Raw genomic sequence first — 20,579 nt, 5'->3', positions numbered from 1 at the left:
TAGCAATACAAAACCAATACAACTCTCAAACATTTTTACAGGACTCAAGAGAAGTCTCTGTGTTTGCCCAAGTATTTACCATTTCCACTTTTTCTTCCCTCTTTCTAATTATGCTAAGGTCCCTCTACTTGTCAGACAGAGCAGGAATATCTCACCTTTTCTGGCGTTGGCCATAGTTCATTATTTAGTGTGTGTGATAAAATACACATTGTCTTAGGGTTCCTATTGGAATCTGAAACCCGGTGCCCCACTTACTCCCAATCACTGCACTTCCTACCCTTTTAGTCTTAAGTATGTATGGTTATCTACCTAGGTATCTACTTACCTGTCCACCAATAAATCATTCATCTATCATCTATCCATACACCCGCCATCACCCATCCATCCACCCCCATCCTTCCTTCCTTCCTTCCTTCCTTCCTTCCTTCCTTCCTTCCTTCCTTCCTTCCGTCAGTCCGTTCATCCGTCCACTCACCATCATCCATCCTCCATTCATCATCTTATTTGTAACATCTGTTCATTCTAACAAGCATGCATGCTTTTCTGAGTGTGTAGAATCCCCAGCTCTGCTCCTTGACCCAGAGTACTTGAGTTTGTCAGGGCCTCCAGAGGTTCCGGAGCTGTCCAGCAGCCTCTGGCTCCTGGCTAAGTTCTATGTGCCTTCTGTGCCTGGAGGCTCTCCAGCGCCCCGCCCTGGACAGAGAGCCTCTCAGGCAGGGCTGGCCAAGCTTCCCCGCTCACCACCCATCTCCGCCTGTCTCTTTCCTCTCTGTCCAGCTTCACCTAGGAGTCCTGCGTGCTTTGGCGGGGTTCCTTTCCCCGCCCGGGAGGGGGTTCCCTGCTTCCGGGGCTGCTGTGCAGCGAGTGTCTGAGTGCGGGCTTCCCTCCTTTGCCCGAGGCGGCCGGGTGCCTTGCCTTTCTTTGCAACCTCGCCTCCTGCGGCTGGGTGGTCCTTTCTCTCTGCCGGGCTTTGGAGACACGCGCCCGATTTCGAGGGGTGAGAGCAAACGCCGCCCATCAACTTGGCACCTGGCATTGAGATCCTAAGATCCCGACCGGAGGCTGCAGTGGCCGGCGGGCAGGCGGGCAAGGGTGGCGGAGGGCGGCTGAGGGCCAGCCTGGCTGGACCCGGCTCTGCTTGCGGGAGAGAGGCCGCCCCGCCCGCGCCCGCGCCCCGGCTCGCGCCCCGCCCTCCCGGAGCGGTCTCCGCGGCTCCAGGCTCTCGCCATTGTCTCCGCCTTTCCAACAGGTTCGGGCGCGGGAGCGCGGGCGGGTGCGGGGCGGCCCGGCCCGGCTTTCCCGGGGCCGCCTCCCTACCTCCGCGTGCGCGCCCGGGCCGCGTGGCTCGGCGGGGCGCCACTCGGTGCAGGTCCCGGCAGGTCCCTGCGAGCCCGACCTGGCTGCGGCCCGCCGCGTGCGGGAGCGATGCGCGCAGAGGCGGCTCCAAGTTCGGCGCGCACCCGGGGGGGCCGCCCCGCTCGGTCTTAGGCGTCTGAGCCCTGGTGGCGACGCCGAGGCGGTCGCAGGAGGGGCCGGCGCGGCTTTCCCGCTTCACTCCCAGCACCTCTTGGTTTTTATCTTTATTTTTAAAGAGGGAGACGATGGACTGAGCCGATGCACGCCATGGAGTCCCGGGTGTTACTGAGAACGTTCTGCGTGATCCTCGGGCTTGGAGCCGGTGAGTAGCCGCCGCGCTGGGCCGGGATGCTCCCCGCCGTGGGGTAGCCGCCCCAAGTCCCTCTGAATTGGGGAGCTCTGGAGGGCGCGGGTTTGCATTTGGGTCCCCTCTGTGCTTGTCCTGGGGATAGCGAGGCAGGTCACGCCCTTAGGGTCTGTGGCTGAGGGGGAACTTTGCACTGAGAGGGGCTTAAAGTAGGTCAGGGAGATGGGACCCGGCGCTCTGCTATTTTAAGCTTGGCAGCGCGTCCAGGTAAGGCTCTCCGGTTGGAGGAAGGAGTCTCCTCGTGTCAGCACTTCCCAATATTGTCTCCAAGATGCGTTCGTTCTTTGCAGCTGTGGAGGCTTGCGTTTTAATGGCCCCTTTTCTTCTTTCTTTCTTTCCTACCCCTCCCCACTCCCACCAGTTTGGGGGCTTGGTGTGGACCCGTCCCTACAGATTGACGTCTTAACAGAGTTAGAACTTGGGGAGTCCTCGGCTGGAGTGCGCCAAGTCCCGGGACTGCATAATGGGACGAAAGCCTTCCTCTTCCAAGGTATGGCCCACTGCGAACACCCCTGTTTGGTGGGAGGAGCTGGCACCCAGGCTCTTGCTAGAGGCTCTTGCTAACTTGGCGCTGCACCCCTGTGTCCCAACTGGGCAGGGGGTTCCTGTGCGCCCAGGGCGGATCTTTTAAAGTGAGGTGTTTTTTTTTCCCTCATTTCCCACGCCCTCCTCCTCATTTGGTGCACTTGGCGGTTCTAATGGATAGTGTCTTAATTACCGACTAGAAACTCCAGAGGCAGATGGGTGATTTGGGCGTCTGGGGAACAATAAATTGTAACACAAACGCCTCATTTGGGCAGAACGGATTTGGGAAGGAAACAGGACGGCTCAATCTTGGTTAAGATACTGACCTCCCAAAGTTTCGGCGCTGTGGTGCCCTCTGAGAGGAATTTCTTTACGGTATATTTTACTACATGTCACTGTACTTGAAGCAAGATTACCACGGAAGGCTCCCCATTCTGCCTTCTCCTCCAGTGGCAAGAGGAAAGGAATCATACTATTAAAATTATTTTAAAAGCATTTCAATGGAACGTTCACCCAGAAGCTCATTCCCTCACCACCATAATTATATGCATAGGATTTTAAAACTTTTATTTTTTTATTTTGGAGTGAGTGGACATTGACTATTCATGAATGCTCATATTTCAAATCATATTTAAATGTACTGTGCAGTCAAAACCAAATTTCAGTTAAAAAAACAACAAAAACAAACAAACAAACAAACACAAAACAAAACAACCTGCAAATTGATTGAGCAAAGCTTTTGAAGACTGCTCGGCTTGTGGGAAGGTGTTTAGCTTCAGAGTCTAAAAGGTAGCTGAACGGTCTGTGGAGATCAGACTTTACTCACAGTGAAGCACACAGGACAGCACAAGAGACAAGGGTTTGGTTTCCTGTGTCCGGAGGATCAAGGCGTCCTCCCACACTGCGCACGGGGTTTTCTTTTGCTATTGGGAGCAATGGCTTCAAAAGAAGCGGTGCAACTTCTAATTACCGAAGCGTTGGCTGTGCAAAATGCAACCAACCCAGCACAGCTGCCTTCAAGAAACGGACATAGGCAGCAAGTTAGATGGTTCTGTGGTGGCGCTGTTGCAGCACAGAGCCAGTGTGTGTCACCATGGACAGCAGCTCCTCAGCTGTGTGGGGAAAGGGAGAAACTGCCATGTGTTGCATTTATTTCAGACGGATTTGTTTTTTATAAGAAATTAAGATGTAAGCCCTTTTCTTTTTAAAAAGAGGATGTCGGTTAAAGTTCTCAAGTAGTGTTTTGATTGTGACAAGTGTTTATGATATTTTTTTTACTTTCAGAGGCATTGTGGAGGGTGGGGCTGGGATACTGAAAACAATGACCATATGTAGTCAAGGAAATAGGGCTCAACTGTCAGAAAAAATTCAGAGTTGAATATAAATGTAATTAGATGTAGGATTTGGGCTCATATTATGCATTATTTCTCTCTTTGGTTTTTAATCTCTGCAAAATGGGAACAAAGCTATTTCAGGACTTGATGAGTTGAGTAACTAGGAAGCTTTGCGAACCAAGTTTCTAACCATTAAAACCTATTAGTTGTCCTGCTAACCTCAAAGGTTCTACTAAGTCTTCTTAGGGGTACTGGCTTCCTATACAGAGTGTCCATCTGTCACAAGTAGGAACATCCAGGAATGTACATTTTATGTGAGACAATTGGCCAACTGCACATTAGAAAATTTGACAGTTTCTAAGCAATAGTCTCAGGGTATCAGTTTCCTTTTCTGGTTAATTCAAAACAGTATTTATTTCTATATAAGTAGTCGGCTTCTTCAAGGTATAGCTCATGTTCAAAAATTACATGGCAAGTGCCCAGTGTTATCTTTGAATTGTCCTCAGTTGGTGGATGCCAATGTTCATTGGTGGGCTTCTTTTGTTTCCTAGGTATACCAAGCTCAATATTAGAAAGAGCAAATGTTTCACAAATATGGTTCTCATTCAAAGATATGAAATTACATTTCCTGCCACATTATGAACATCATTTAGTGAATTAATCACTATTTACTGCTTACTGTGTTCTTGTAAGGTTTATGATGTGTTACTGATATACACCTTATTGAGCTTTAGTAATGTCCCTTACTATAAGATTTGAATTCTGAAGCCAACAACAAGTGGACCTGTACCTGATCGGTGGTTCTGCATGGCCTTGGAAAGGTCTTTCCTCAGTTGCTAGGGGAGCAGCAGGTTTGTTAAGAAACCAGCCCTGCCTTGTGGTGTTTCACTGGATTCCATGGGGTCTAGAGAGACAAAAGCATTCAGACTGTGAGGCATTTTGAGGTTCCATTTATAGTGAATTGAGAATGTTGCCAGTATTTTATATAGCATGTAAAATGTCATTGCAGGAATAGAAACAAATTACAAAGCCTGTGAGATGCTCCCAGATTTCATACAAACTTCATGTACAAGTTTTCTGTGCTAGCAGATACATTCTAAATAAGAAGTGATTTCTGAACAGTCCATTGTTTCTCTGACAGATAGCAAAACTACTTTCCTGTTTCTTCATTTTGAAATAAGAAATCTCAAAATACGTTTGCCCCATGACTTTTTCTTAATTAGCATTTTCATGTTTTGCTACTTCATTTTCTCTTCCTGATTTCTGAGATATATGCACTTCAGTGTTTTTGAAACTATGAATGGTTTTTGCAAATTACTGTGAAATATGAGTCTATTACTTAACATTTTGTTTTATGCTCATAGTAAAACCTATACTTCCAAAATCATAACTTTTCATGGTAACATCAACCATAATATCACAACACCGCTTTATTGTTGCTAAAATTTGATTCATAGTTGCTTTGAAATTTTAATGAGATTTAAAATTTAAGCATTCATTAATGCATGTGGGCTTTGGGTTCTACCTGTTATAATAATTACTTTATGTGACTAGGCAGTAGTGTGGGTTCTAGTCATGTTTTGGTTGTAATCTGACACATAACCCAAAACACATTTATGCCTTTAAAAATACAGGAGTGTATCCTGATAATGAAAGACTTGCAGCACAGCATAAGGAGTTCCCACTCTAAGGACTACTGCAGCTGTACAAAGAGTTCACCTTTCCTTGCTTCGGAGTCTAGCTAGTATTTTGCCAGATAATGATCATAATAATTTTCTTTTCTCTGTGTCCATGAGAGATCACAGGGAATAAAGCATACACACCAAGTTAGCATGATTTTAACTCTTTGATCATAACAACTCACCCAGGCTCCTAAAATAGAAAAATCTCATCTGTTGTCTTACGCGTATGCCTTCTGAAGTGTTTGCGGATTGTATAGTCTCATTAACCCTGAAGGGTAGATAAAAATCAAAACTTTTTTTTCCTTAGTTGATAATTTAAAAGTAACCTCACTACTATTACTTCTTAGAGAACTTTTGCATTTAGATGGAAAAAGCGTTCACAGGTATTTGGTGGTAGGCCAGTAATGCTGGTTGGCGACCACATTAACAAAGGTAAGGGGTGATGAGGGCTTGTCTTCAACGTGGTGATAAGGGAGCATGTTAGCTATACCTCTCATGGCTGTGACCAGACACTGGAAAAAGCAACTCAAAGGAATGATTAGTTTTGGCTCACAATCTGAGGGGGAAGACATGGAGATGAGAAGGGCTGTCTGTATCTGTGGTACAAGGAGCATGAGGGGTCAGGCATTGAGTTCTGAGGAAGCAGAGAGAGATGAAAGCTCATTCAAGTTCACTTTATCCTGTTTTCCTTTTTATTTAGTCCGAGACCATAGTCCCTGGGCCACCTGCGTTCAGGGTGTGTCCTTAGTTAAACCTCATGAGAAACATCCTCGGGGACACAAACAGAGCTGTGTCTCTATGTGTGGTAATCCTAAATCCAGTCAAGTTGACCATGAAGCTTGACCATCAGAGTGGGCATCTGTGAGCTTCAGGGTAATGGCTGTGGATGCTCTCGGATAGAGTAAAATAGCATAATGATCAGAGATGGGTTTAGGAACTTGGGAAATCCAAGTAGAACGTCACAAGTTATGCTCCAGGGGTGAGGGTACTTCTCTAATGAATGCTGTTGTGAGTTAAGATCATCCATTGAAATTATTGTTGTACAATTACTATACTGTTAGCATGTAGCAAATCAAGAAGTTAGAGCTTCATAGTGCGTTAAAATTAGCTACCAAACAGCTATAAAGATAATAATTTAATCATTATTAAGATGAATTATATGAAAAATTGAGAGCATAATGGGAGTCTGTATTCTAGTTCAGGGAGGCTCAGGGTTAGGGAGACTCTCTTTGAAGAATTATTTATAATGATCGCTAAAGTATATATATATATATATATATATATATATATATATATATATATATATATATATATACTTTAGTGAGGCTGTGGGTCTTCAGAGAGGAAGAATAACCCAGTCAAAGAGGACATGAACAAATAGCCTAGAATGAGTACAGTGCATTGGAGAAAATGGTAGCAGTCTAGAGGATTGGATATATAGAGATTATGGTATGAAGCATATGTGTAAAGCAGGTAGAGCATACCAACATAGCATAATTGAAAAGTTAGCAGTGTACAAAAATATTTTGTGTAGGTAGAATAAGGGTGTCCTAGAGGCATGCATATTCTAACTGTTGGAACCTAAGTGTTTTGTTATGACATGGGAAAGTTAAGGTTGGTCGTGAGCTTACTTTAACGATGCTATGAGGGGTTATCTGCATAAGCTTTATATAGTCAGCAGAGTCAGAGTGCTATAATGTGAGAAAGACTAACTCAGCCATTGCTGCCTTTGAAGATGGAAGTACCCAAGAACCAAAAAAACACAGGCGGTCTCTAGGTACTAGAAAAGGCAAAGGAACAATTACCCTTTGGAGCTATGAGAGGGAATACAACACTGTTTTAAATCTTGATTTTTAGTCCAGTGAAACTTATTTTGGACTTCTGATCTCCTAAATTGTTGAAATAATAAATATAGTAGTAGCTGACAAATATCATCATTTTTGTGGTGGTTTATCAACAATAGGCAACTAATGTATCTTGTTGCATAAAAGTGACTGCTTCTGTAAGCAATACCTAAACCTGTGGAAGGAGCTTTGGAATTGGGCTTTGGGCTTGGAGAATGTTGAGGATCATGTCAGGGTTTCCATTTTTAGGCTTAATACCAGTTGTAGTACTCTCTCAGGATCTTTGAAATTCTATGTGACCAGTTGTAATGTTTCCTTTTTCATTTCTGAATTGTTTCCTTTGAATATCTTTTGGCTTACTTCAGCTGAAATTATGCCAGTGCTGTTTATAGTTACAAAACCTCCCAGGGTTCTGTTTGTTTTATCATTCTATTCCCTGCTTCAAGCTCAGGTTTATCTATCTATCTACCTACCTATCTATCTATCTATCTATCTATCTATCTATCTATCTATCTTTTATTTATTGCTCAATCCTTATTGTTTCATTCCTTCTGTTAGCTTTGAGCTTAGTTTGTTATTCTTTTGGTTCATTGAGATTCTGGTCCAGTGAGGGACATTCCTCATGGGTGGCTCCTATGTCTTCCTAAGGCAGGAAGGAAGAGCATCTCATGCCATGCTCCTTTCAAGCTCTTGTATAACACCATTAATTCTTTCAGTGAGGATGGAGTGCTCATGACTTACTGCTCTCCCAAGGGCCTCCATCAATACTATCACTGTAGGTTTTGCATTTCAGCAGCGTATTTTGAAAAGACACATATATTCAAGTCATAGCAATACCACTGTGGCTGGGAAAGAGTTAATATGATATGGCATTTGATATGACTTCTGGGTTTCTGACCCTGTCAGACGTTGCCTGGTCTCCCAGGCCCGGCTTTGCAATCTCCACTGAAGCTTCGTTATTCTGCAACATTTTGTTCTGCACACTGGAAAAGCAAGCGTCCCAGGTGACACTGAGGTCCGCCGCTAACTCGAGCAGTAGCAAGCCTGACTCAGGCGACAGCTACAGTGGACCCTGATCGCCTTGATGGCTGAAACACTGTTTCCCTGGGTGACTGTGTACAAGGGCGACCGTGTACAAGGAGGGGACCTCAGACCTCTCTTTTCAAACAACGTCTTTCAAATAAGTCTGCTTTTTCTCATCACTGAGACGTCCGTGATGGACGGACTTTGTTTTATTCATAAAATGCCTGTAACCTCCCCCTTCTCTCGTGTGTCTGTACGTGCATGAATATGTGTAAGCGTGCTTTTGGAGACAGGGTCGCTGAGTGGCTTGGGGCTCTCCCAATGTGGTCATCTTCCTGGCCAGTGAATGTGAAAGATTTGCCCAACTCTGCTTCCTCAGGATTGATATTGCAAGCATGTGCCACATGCCCAGCTTTAGTTATTTATTAATTTCTTGTTATAGTTATTATTATTATTTTAAGACAGGGTTTCTTCGTGTAGCCCTGGCTGTCTTGGAATTTGCTCTGTAGACCAGACTATCCTCAGACTCACAGAGATCCACCTGCCTCTGCCTGCAAGTGCTGAGGTTAAAGGCGTGCTCCACCACAGTTTGTCTCTCAGTTTTTTTTTTTTTTTTTTTTTTTTTTTTTAGTATGGAGTTAAAAGACTGAACACAGGCCCTAATGCTTGTAAAGCAGGCACTTTCTGAACCTTTCGAAATCCCCAGACTGTTAAAGACAGAACTACCATCTTTAGCAAACACCCCCTCCTTTGCTCTAGCATTCCATGCCCTCCTTTTCTGACCAGACTGCATAATTTTCATTTCTTTCTGCTCTCTGTTTTTTTTTTTTTGTTGTTGTTGTTGTTTGTTCCTGGTTTTCACTGTAAATCTGGCTAAAGCAACCAATGATATTCATGAAACTTCCTGAAGATTATGCAGACTTGAAATGTCTTCTTTCAGATGAATTAGTCCTTCACCTTTCAACTCAGCCTTCTACAAAGCCTCAGGGTATGGGCAAAATGTATACAACTTATTGCCAGAGTGTGACCTAAATGCCTTCCAATCCAGTTTCCTTCTGAACCCTTCTGGACACAGTCTTTACTCTGCATCCCTGTCAGCATCCTGCTCTTCTGAGCTACAGCATCACCTATTAAGTTCCACTGACTGTAATCTAAACATTTTCCAGTTTTTTACACTTTTGCAAATTTCTTTCATAAACCATATCAAAGTCTTTTGAAAAAAAAAACATGGTTAAGTATTGTAGCAGGAAGGACCCACTTGTTTTCTATGTTAATTTCTTTGTTTTTGTGACAAAATACTTGAAATAAAGAAGAAAAATATCAATTTTGTCCCATTCCCCCTGCCTTTTCTTTCTGTTCATGAAGGGCTAGTTCAGTTGTTTTGGGCTCGAGTTAAGTCAAGACATCTTGGCAATGGAAGCCTGTGGCAGAGGTAGCTGGTCACCTCACAGTGCCCTGGAAGCAGGGGGATGAACAGCTGGGACAAGATGTAACCTTCCAAAGTACACCCACCCTGGCCTAATCCTTCTGCGTACTGTCTCTGAAGAATCCATTTGGCTTTAACGTCGTCAGTGACTTAATCCATCTAAGAAATTAGGACCCCTGTGATCCAGTCACATCTTAGACTGCCACCAACTGGACGTCCGTCAGGCCTTCAACATGTGGGTATCTGGGTAGACACTTCATCAGCAAATCCTGGCACTGTTTTGATTTTTGGTGAATTGCTTGTATGTTTTTTACAAGGCTTTTGGGGATTACATCTGACTAGAGAGTTTGAGCTTCTTCTCTCTATATATTTTTACACATTTTCCCATTTTCAGAACGTTTTCTCCAAATAAGTTGTCTTTTTCCTTTTCTGCCAGAGTCCAGCTCTGGATGAGGGCGGGTTCTGAAGTGGGTGGATGCAAGAGCGGATACGGAGAAATCAGACACAGGACACTTCTTAGTTTCATTTTACAAGAGATGGACAGAAGCACATCTTGGCTTGTCCTATTCTGACAACGTGTTTCTCTCACAGGCTTTATTTATACACAAAATCATTTCCTCATGGACTTTAATCATTGATTACATTGTCTTTTCATAGTACATACATTTTCTAAAGTCTTCCGTGATTATATAAGCATATCAAAGTAAAAGAAATAAAAAGAGCAAACAGCAAATTTCATGAGAACTAAAATCTAACATTATGATAAAATCAATTCTTTTAGCTCAATAGCTTTTTCCTTAAAATTGGTGTCATAAAGCCTTGCGGTTACAAAAAAACCAGACAGGATGTCTCTATTTAAGTTTGACTAAGTTAATAGATCAGAAGTTATTTCCTACTACCTGTTAGTCTGTTAATCTACTATAATGAATATCTGATCTTTCTACAGGAATCTAATTCCTTAGTCCCTTGTTTAGATTCTTTCTTTTATATCTGACATAGACCACCATCCTTCTCCTTGACTTCTGAAATACAGTCTTCTGGTCTTTACTCTTTCTACACTCAGAGAAGCCCTGACCTGACAGGTCTGCTCAGGAAGCCAGACCGTTCACTGAGCCAGAATGTTTCTCTTTGTGTCTCTGACATAAACTCCTGTTTCAATGTGGTCTCTATCCTTATTACAATCCTACATTTGCCTTCAGGAGGGCACCAAGGCCTGTCGATAATTTTATAATAAAAATCTTTTCCTTGTCCATACTAGTTTTGTGTTTCTGGGCAAGGGATGAAAACCTAATAATTCAGCTATAGTTTGCCCGCTTCTAAAATTTCCCTGACTTTTTCTTCTTAAATGATTGGTTCCAGATCTTATGTCTCATGGTTATGAATACCACTTAAGTAATAAGTTCTATGGAAGACTCAATTTCTTGCATAGCTAATTCTCCTAGGAAATCACCATAGGTTTTAAAACATCAGCTTTCTTAGGGATTGTTACATTGTCCTGGATCTAGCCTTTGGCGAGGGGCCCTTGAACAGCAAGGAGTTCAAACATTAGACATGTCAAAGACATAGGCAAGAGCTGTGCAGCAAACTCCACCGAGGGCAGTGAAGGGTCAGTCCACGTTGTCCGAGCACTGTGGTCTTTGTCAAGCAGCACCTTTGAGATGCTTGGCATCACCATTTTTATCTCTCTCCTTAAACCCTTGCAACCCTAACATGTACTTTCATGATCTCGTATCTATTTCCATTCAGACTACATATTTTCACAGAACACATCTTTGAGTGACTGTTTCTGATATTTCGTTCCACTCTGCTGCTTACTTTTCAGTGTGTGTGTGTGTGTGTGTGTGTGTGTGTGTGTGTGTGTGTGTGTGTATGTGTGTGTGTACATGCATGCTAAAACATACTTGTAGAAGACAGGGATTATTTTGTGGTAGTTGATCCTCTCCTTCTATCATGTGGGTCCTCAAGACTCAACTCAGGTTGTCACATTTGGCCTCAGGCTCCTTTTACCTGCTGATCCATCTTTCCAGCTCTGTCTTTTGGCATTTCTTGAAGTGTGATGAGTTTTTTCAGGACAATTGTACTGGTTAGCTTTTGCCAACTTAACCCAAGCCAGAAGAGTCACCTGGGAAGAAGGAACCTGAGGTGAGGACTTGCCTCTATCAGATTGACCTATGGGCATGTCTGTAGGACACTTTGTTGATTAATGATTGATGTGAGATGGTCCATCCCATTGTGGGTGGTGACACCTTGGGCAGGTAATCCTTGCTTGTGTAAGAAAATTAGCTTAGCAAGCTGCAGAGAGCAAGCCAGTAAGCAGTATTCCTCCGTGCCTCTGACTCAGTCCCTGTCTTCAGGTTCCTGTCTTGAGCTGCTGCCTTGACTCCCCTTGACGACAGACTACAACCTGAGAGCCAAAAGAAATCTTCCCTCCCTGCAGCTCACTTTTTGTCAGTGCTTATCGGAGAAACAGAAGCAAACTAGGACAACAGTTGTTTTGAATGTTTTTGCAAGGCAATATCACTTCTGGTTTAAGAACTGGGAGAGTATTCTTATTTTTATAATAAGAATATTATTTTCTCCTTGGTTTTCCATGTTTCTGTCTGTGCATCTGAAGGAGTAGGGACTTATTCTCATCTCTGTAGATTTTCTTTGGATAAGGGAGCTCTACATCGATCAGAAAGTACAGAGATTCTGGGCGGGCCATTTGTTGTTCTGTGTGTGTGTGTGTGTGTGTGTGTGTGTGTGTGTGTGTGTGTGTGTGGTGTTCATGCTGGAGTTCTTGGTAATGCTGTACCACAATGTAGGTAGTCAGAACTCTTTCTTAGACCCACTAGTGTGGATCTAAATTGGTTGAATATGTTGGGAGGATCAGGATTCTGTGCTGATAGGGGTGGCCTTGAGCCTCGGTCCACAGAGAATATTGGGTATTGATTTGGGCCTTTTGTCTCTTTGTGGGGAGGCTGGGCCTGAGAGAACCAGCCAAAAACTAAGGTTGTATGCTGTATGATTGCTTCATATTGGGGTGGAACTGATGTTCAGGGCAATGGAAGCCAGCTCAGTACTTTTAGGGGACTGGGGCCGATAGCAGCCATGGATGGCCAGGCTTGCAGCCTGAGTTTGTGAGTGCCTACATAGATTGCTTTGGAATCTAGGTTTATCATAAAGATACGCAGCCTGAAGACCAAGCATGTCTGACTTATCTGAGCCTGGAGTTGTGTGCTCTGGTCTGGTAACAGGATAGTCTCAGATGATTTGTAAATACTAGACTAGGTCCTGGGCCATGGAGGCTAGCCCAGTGTTTCATTTCACCAGGATAGGCCTGTTTACGGTATGTGTTGCAGAGCTGGTTCCCATTTCCCTTTCTTCTAAGTGAGGACAGATTCTCCAGGTTATGGTGGCTAAGGTTGGGGTATGTGATAGGAACATAAAACCATCCCTCTTTTCTTTTTCAGTATGTCTTCTAACATTTCTGTACTGTATTTGGTAATCTGGCATCTGCTTCCCCTAGCATCTCAGATGGTATGTTCACATGTGATCAGTGTCAAAATTGGCATTCTTTCTCCATACCATGAATAGCACTTTTGAGTCTTGGCCCACCATGTGGCTGATATGTTGTTCCTGGGACTTTTGAATGGATTTGATTTATATGATAGGCAGGAAAGATGGCTCAGTGGTTAAGAGCACTGACTACTCTGCCAGAGGACCTAGGTTCAATTCCCAGCCTCCATAAAGCTTCTAACCATCTATAACTCCAATTTCAGGGAATATGATGCTTTCTTCTGGATTCCTGGTATACTGCACGCACATTGTGCACAGACATACATGCAGGCAAAACACTCAATACACATAAAATACAAATTAATAAATCTCAAAAAAATTAAAGTTAGATGACATTTTTTAATGATTTATTTGGTGCCCTAGTAGGATAAGATTTGGGGTATTTTTGGTAATGGTGTGGACATGTTTTCTTATCACTTTGATGTAGATCTCCAGCAGTCAGGAGACAGTGTGGTACGTTGAATGATAATTCTCCAACTGCCCACACACTAACTCTCAGCACCTGTGGATGTCATGTTATATAGCAAAGGGAATTTAAGTTTGAATGTAGAATTTAGGTAGTCAGCTAGCTTTAAAATAAGAGGGTTATTCTTATATTAACATTGTCTGGCCAGACTGGGCAATCAAAGATTTTATCCTGGTAGAGGGAGATATTTGAATCACTGTCAATGTGACACATGGTGGGACTTGCTTGTCCTTGCTGACATTGAGGGTGGGAGCAGACATGAGCCAGGGAATGTGGACAGCCTCTGTAGGCTGTAAAAAGGAAAAAAGCAACGTTTTCCTGTATGCAAGAGGAACACATCCCATTGACACCCTTGGCTTTGCTTTCTCAAGCCCAGTTGAACTTCTGATGCCCGGATCATGAGGTAGTAGTACACTTGTGTGCTTTGACCTCTGTGCTTGGGGTGATTTGTCACAGCAGGAGTAGAGAAGCAGCAACTGAGGAGTCATGTATAATTGAATTAAACTTTCTTTTGAGCCCTCAACCAACTCCCACAAGTATGTCTGTATGGTGGTGGGAAACTTGGTCTTGAACTTGACAGTTAAAATTATGTTAATCGTTCTTCAGAATAAATATTGTAATGGATTCTCTCCAGGATTTAGCCATGTGCTAATTCTGAGAACAAACATTAAAACTGAGTTTCACTGAAAGAAATATGCCATTCCTTCTCCAAAAGTTAATTCAGGAGGCACAGTTAGAAGGAGAAAAGAAAGAAGGCATGGATATTTCGGTAATGGGCTAGACTTACTTAGCATACTCCTGGGCACTCAATGAGGATGATATTCTTGACAAGAGCAGCTACAAGTGCCTGGAGCCCTGATTTGTTTGTAGCAGGGCACTGCCTTGGTTTGACTCGGAGCAGCTGTAGCCCTTTGGGAGGGCAGTGGATAGTGCATGTCGTGATCAAAGTGTCACGTGCCTGATCGCTGAGATGATGAGTTACTGCCTTCCTTTGGCTTTATTTCACCCACTCATTCTCTCCATGCTGGTTAAAGACCACATTCTTGCAGGAAGCTGTCCTTTCTTACATTTCTGCTGTTATTTGTCTCTGACTCAATACTGACTAACGTGTTAATGATGGCTCAGGTAGCACACATTAAACCTTTACGGCTGTGACACACCTCTTGTTGATTTACTTCCACTTAGCAAACACTTCTTGCTCTGATTCCAGTTTAAGAGACTGTAGGGGAAGAAAAGAGTAGAAAACAGCTCCTGCCTATCCCTTTTGGCCCACTGAAGGGAGCTGGAATCTTGGGCATGCACACTCCAAGCTGTTCTTGCCGGTACCTCTGCTAACAGTTCATGGAGGAGAAGTGCCTTTTCTACAAAGGGGAGATATGGAATGATGGCTGAAAACCCTACTCAGCTGGTCTTGACAAAGGAAAGAAATGGTAGCGAAACTTCCAAGTCAGTGTTGAGATGCAGTAGCATCTGGGACCTAGGCTCTAGAGCTGGGGCGTTTTGGGGTCGTCTTCGTTCTTTATTAACTAGTTGTATGAACTTGATCATATTATGGAGGCTGAGGCAGAAGGTTCTTAAGTTTGAGGCTAGCCTAGGCAGCTTAATGAGACCTTGTGTTAAGATGAAGCCTTGCAAGAGATCCTTCCAGCAGGGGGTGTGCAGATGCACTGGAGGTGTATCTGTCTCTTCAGTGAAGCATTTCATTAGCACATAGAAGGACCAAGGTCTAATGCTCAACACCAGATGAGGGCTTTATGTAAATTACAGCCAGAAGGAATAACATACCAAAGAATACAAGATGGAAACAGTTCCCATGAGAGTTACTGCAGGATAAACTAGACATACTCACGTGTTTGTAAGGACTAATTATTAGGACAGAAAACAGAATAAGGTTCCAATGATCTCCCCCAAAGAAGCTTCTTTCAGTCCAGAATAATGAGTGTAAGCATATAATGGGCCAGGGAAGCTGTATTATATAGGTTTCTCTATGGCTGTAATAAAGAGCAGGACCAAAAGCAACCTGGGGGAAAAAGGGTTTGTTTGCCTTACACATCCCCATCACAGTCCATCATTGAGGGAAGTCAGAGAAGGAAGTCAACCAGGAGCAGAGGCAGGAACCTGGAGGAAGGAATTGAAGCAGAGGCCACAGAAGGAAGCTACTTACTGGCTTCTTTTCATGGCCTTCTCAGCTTGCTTTCTTATACACCCTAGGAACCCACTTACCCGAGGGTGGTACCTTCCACAGTGGGCCAATCCTTTTAACATCAATCATTAATCAAGAATTCCCCCAACCCAAGACTTGCATGCAAGCCAATCTGATAGAGACATTTTTTTCACTTGAGGTTCCTGTTCTGCAGACATGTGGATATGGGTAGAAGGGATAAGGGCAGGTTGGGATAGAGAGGAGTGTATTATGTCCTCACACACGCCTGTTCCAGAAGGGAGGCAGCACAGAGAAAGGCTCTGTAGCTCCTCTCTGGAGTTACCTTAACTTCTCAAGCACAGTCAAATTGATCTAAGGTTTTCAGTCCTGTATTGTGGAGAGAATTGTCAAGCATTCGGAAAACAAGTGAATTCCCCTTTTACCCAGTTGGGCTGGGCTGGCCTCCATAGTTGCTATGCCTTTGCTATGTTTGGTTTGCTATGGATTTGGATATATCAGAGAGGGTCCTCTAAAGAAACGGAACTGTCAGAATGAGATGGATTTATGAGATTGGCTTCCATGACATGACCTGGGTAGTTCAGCAGTGACTATCTGCCACTGGAGATGCTGAGAATCTGGTAGTTGTTAGTCCTTCAGTCTACTCCAGCAGTCCCAATCTGGCACTGAAGGCCTTGGGGATTCCCAGAGAGTGGCTGATCTTCAATCTACATTGGAATCCCAGAGAAGATGGGTTCTATTATCAGCAAATGATGAGGCAGCAACCAGACAGTTGAACTTGGTATCGAGAGTGAGGGCAAGCAGGCAAAAAGCTGTTTCCTTCTTCCCTGTCCTCTCTGGGCTGCCACCAGAAGGTGCTGTACACATTTAGGGTGGGTCTTCCTGCTTCAGATAATCTGATCATGGAAACTCCCTCACAGTAGTACACAGCAGCTTGCATTTTGGTTGATGCCAGATTCAGTCAAGTTGATAGCCAAGATTCACTGTCACATGACATGGTTATAGGCAGGTAAGACTTTAGGGAACCTGAAGTGGTGGTTCAGAAGCCAGTATAATTTTGATGCAGCAATTGAGGTAATGGTTTTGACCCTTTTCTTTCTTTCTTTCTTTTTTTTTTTTGACCATCCTCTCTTGAACATCCCCTACCCTCCTTCCCTACCCCCATCTCTCCTTCTGTGTGAGAGCTGTAGGAGTATGTGTACACAGGTGTGCTTGCCTGTACCTGTGCCTGTGGTGGCCAGAGGTGGACTCTGGGTATCTTTCTCTACATCTCTCCCCCATGGTGTTTGAGGCATGGGCTGTCATGGAACTTAGAGCTTGCCACTTCAGCTGGAGGGTGGGCTAGCAATCCTCCAGTGTCTTCCTGTCGCTGAGCCTCTAGCACTGTGGCCACAGTCATGTACCTCCATGACCAGCTTTGATATGGATGCTAGGGATCAAACTGAGATGCTCATACTTAGGCAGCAATCTCTTTACCCACTGAGCCACCCCCTTCCCTCTTGCTACCTCTTGTCCCTACCCCACTGCCATCTCCCCCATGGTTGGTGGCTGCCTCCTCCTAACTGCCTTCTTTGCTTATTTCCTTGATCCCCTGAAGCCTGCTCTCAACATGGTTGTTCCAGTGATTCTTGTGAGCATTTAAAAAGCTCTGCCCTTCTGAATCTTGCATCCTAGCAGAGAGATAGGCAACACATATACATACCACAACCTTGCCACTGATTTACTGCAAACCTTTATTGGTTCCCTATTTAACTCAAGAGGAAAGACTAAGTTATTATTACGTCTATAGAGTCCCACGTAAGCACTCCAACTTTCTAGACAGTTTGTTTCTCTATCCCTTGTTCAGTTTTTGCCAGGTCTCCTCGTTGTTCCACAAATAGCTCCTCCTTAAGGGCCTGCACTGGCTATTCATTCTCCTGTTATCTACTGCCTCCAGATATCTGCATGCTTTTCCTTTTGCCCATTCCTTTTGCTTTCTCAAGGAAAGACTTTGCAAAAGAGGCCTAATCTGATCATCCAGTGAAAATACAGTAAGTCTTCCATTCTACAAGTGTTCTGGACTCTGATCTCTAACATTATCACCTGACATACATTGCTATAAGTCACTCACCATTTTAACAGTTTGTTGTTGGTCAACTCTACCAGAAAACTCCAAAATGATGGAGATTTTTGTGTTTTAATCATGATGATGTATCCAAGAGCCTAGCATTAAATGAGAACTCCACACCCACTTAAGAAAGGAATATGTTGTCTTGGTTTTGATATCTTAGGGTTTGGGAGTCTGACCCTTTAGTCTGCAGAATATATGCAATGTACTCAGTGACCATTTAGTGACCAAACACTGTGACGTTAAGTGAGTCCATGGTAAATCCATCTTTGGCAGAACATTATAATGTTTGTATTTATGTGACTTCAAAAGAGTCTGAAGAACCCTTCATCACATCAGTGTTCTGCTCTGTAGTCATAAGGAAAGCTGGAAGTTGGGAGGCCTGGGGCACATGATGCTCGGGAAAACTCTGAGAGGCCTCTCTTGGCAATGGTGTAGGAGGCAGTGTGGTGTAGATCTTAGACTTACTGAATGCTTCTTGAAAATGGGAGTTCAAACTTTCAGTTTGAAGAGTTGAGTTAAAGAGTTAGTAGGGACACTCATATTCACATAAATGTACCAAGCAACATATAAACAATCATTTGGATTGTTTATACTATGGTTGTTTCCCTTTATTGCAGATAAGGCAAATATACCGGGCTGTGTCTAGGGAACAGTTGCCAGACTTGGAAACAACTCCAGGTGGGGTATTTTTGGAAAAGTTCAGAGAATAAACAGAGCACTGCAGGAATCCCTTGTAGGTGCTGGAGACTCGTGCACAGGAGACTTAGACTGACTTCAGTTGCTTTAGATCACGGAGCCCCACATGTCAGTCTGTAGTCTGTGTTTTTCCTACTGCCTTGGTAAAAGACTCCTCATGCCTCTGAGAATGAATCCCAGGATATATATTTTGAAATAGTTTCTTGTGGTGCAGATGTTCAGTCAGATCCATGAATTGTCTCAAATTGAAGTATCAAATATGGCCACTATTCTGAAATATAAAAACAGACTCTGAAAACAGTATAAAATGCAAAACTTCATTACTATTTTATGGTGATTTTATTTTGAATAATATTTTGGATGTAGTGGCTCAGGTAAATGTATTATTAAAATACATTTTTTAATGTTTACATTTTTAATGTGGCTACTAGAAATTTAATTACGTGACTTACAATTCTAATACTTCTACTGGTGTAGAGGGCAAATCTAAGACCCACAAAGAAGTCAGAATGAGTCAAACTTTGTGTCAGTTTCAGAAAAATACTTCCAACTGTTTCCTCCAAAACTAGTTTGCTTATTTTAAGGACTATCCATCCATTCATTTATTCATTCACCAAACATGTTTCTAATGTATCCAAGGGGTGGTGGACATTGGAACTGGATGCTACCTACAATCCTGTTGACCTTGTTTGGAGGAAGAGGTGACATTCATGAGTGTGCTCTTCCTACATTTCATCAAATTGCTAAGGATATTATAAACATAGATTTATTTAAAGTGTGACTATTCCAGAGAGGCAGCTTATTGTGTGATGCTTCGTTTATAAGTTGTTCATCCTTCGGTGACAGATTTCTAGAAGTTCTGTCATAGAGTAAGCTTTAGCCTTATTGCTTTTGTTACTACTCTTCATTCCCTGATGTTCAGAGTAAATTAAGACACTTAGAAATAGTGTAAATCAGGATAGTGTAAATCAGGAAACTTAAAAAAAAAAACATGCCTCTTTAGTCTGTTTTAGGTTTTCAAATAAAAGTGAAGGGATCCTTCACTGTGGGGGAAGAAACATCACACACCAAATGGGAGTGAGAAATGTATTAAAATGTCTCAAAGAGGACTCATTGTTAGTTCAAATTTGAATCCAAAGACTTTGGACTTAGGCATCCCTGGGAGTTTAAAACATTTAATATTTGGCTATTATTCTGAGACTAACTTCAATCAGATGATTTTTATCAAACTCCTTCACCTTGAAATTCAGTGACAGAAATTGTAACTAATTTAAATATGGCTTTTAACATTTGTAATTCAGATTGGGGTTGCCCTCAATAAAGTCTTCCTCCAATTCATCTTTAACTTCCACAGTAAAGAAAAAACCCCTAAACTAAAGGAGACTGCTCTAAATTATATATTGTGTAAGACTCAAGATGTAGACTTATTGGAAGTGGATGTGAGAACTTAGAGTTCGAAGTGGAGCCTGGGAACTGACAGGAAGCAAGGCCTATGAGAGAAGAGCGTGCATATATTGACTGTCACTCACCTTGAAGACATTGAGACTCGATGTAGAGTCATCTTTTTAAGTGTTTCTATAAATATCTCACTACCCATCTTGTAGATGCCTCTTTAGAGCAAGACATCTCAGTGGATCACATCTCTTCGTTACCATGGGGTCCATTTTTAATATTTGGGTTGCATTTGCAGTGAAAATGATACAATTTGCATTGTTCTTTGGTAACGTATTTTCAAATTGTGACATATTTCAGGGACTATTGAAAAAATGAATATTCACTGTGTGAGTCACTGACCTGGACAGGGAGCCTTTGAGTGGAGAGAACAACCTGTTTAATGGATGATTACTCTTTATTTTGCTTAGCAAATTAGTAAAGCTGGGGAGCGAAGTTAGGAAAAGGCCAGTTGGGATGCGAAGTCTTGTAGTGATGGCCGATTTCTGCCACTTTCTGCAACATTAATTACACAGACATCAGGCAAACACAAGAAGGGTTGTATGTAAGCACTCTCATAGCTGCTCATGGAGGAACAAG

General features: G+C 43.1%; 1 protein-coding gene across 2 annotated transcripts in view; it reads left to right on the top strand.

The window, feature by feature from the left end:
• The first annotated feature begins 747 nt into the window (after positions 1-747).
• Positions 748-20,579, top strand: part of Nell2 (neural EGFL like 2) — a 297,833-nt gene continuing 278,001 nt past the window's right edge. Inside the window, exons 1-3 of one of the 2 annotated variants that reach the window (XM_052748759.1) lie at positions 748-997; positions 1,593-1,678; positions 2,085-2,213. In XM_052748759.1, coding sequence (XP_052604719.1) covers positions 1,615-1,678; positions 2,085-2,213 — 193 coding nt within the window. In that variant the 5' untranslated portion in view covers positions 748-997; positions 1,593-1,614. Of the gene's footprint in view, positions 998-1,054; positions 1,250-1,592; positions 1,679-2,084; positions 2,214-20,579 lie in introns of those variants that run through there. The other variant, XM_052748760.1, reaches the window with a different exon arrangement.

The sequence above is a fragment of the Peromyscus californicus genome, unplaced genomic scaffold (genome assembly GCF_007827085.1).
Source record: "Peromyscus californicus insignis strain IS unplaced genomic scaffold, ASM782708v3 Scaffold_20__1_contigs__length_68692818, whole genome shotgun sequence".
In the NCBI taxonomy this organism is placed as follows: domain Eukaryota; kingdom Metazoa; phylum Chordata; class Mammalia; order Rodentia; family Cricetidae; genus Peromyscus; species Peromyscus californicus.
Note: the sequence above shows the minus strand (reverse complement) of the source record. Positions and strands in the feature narration are given on the sequence as shown.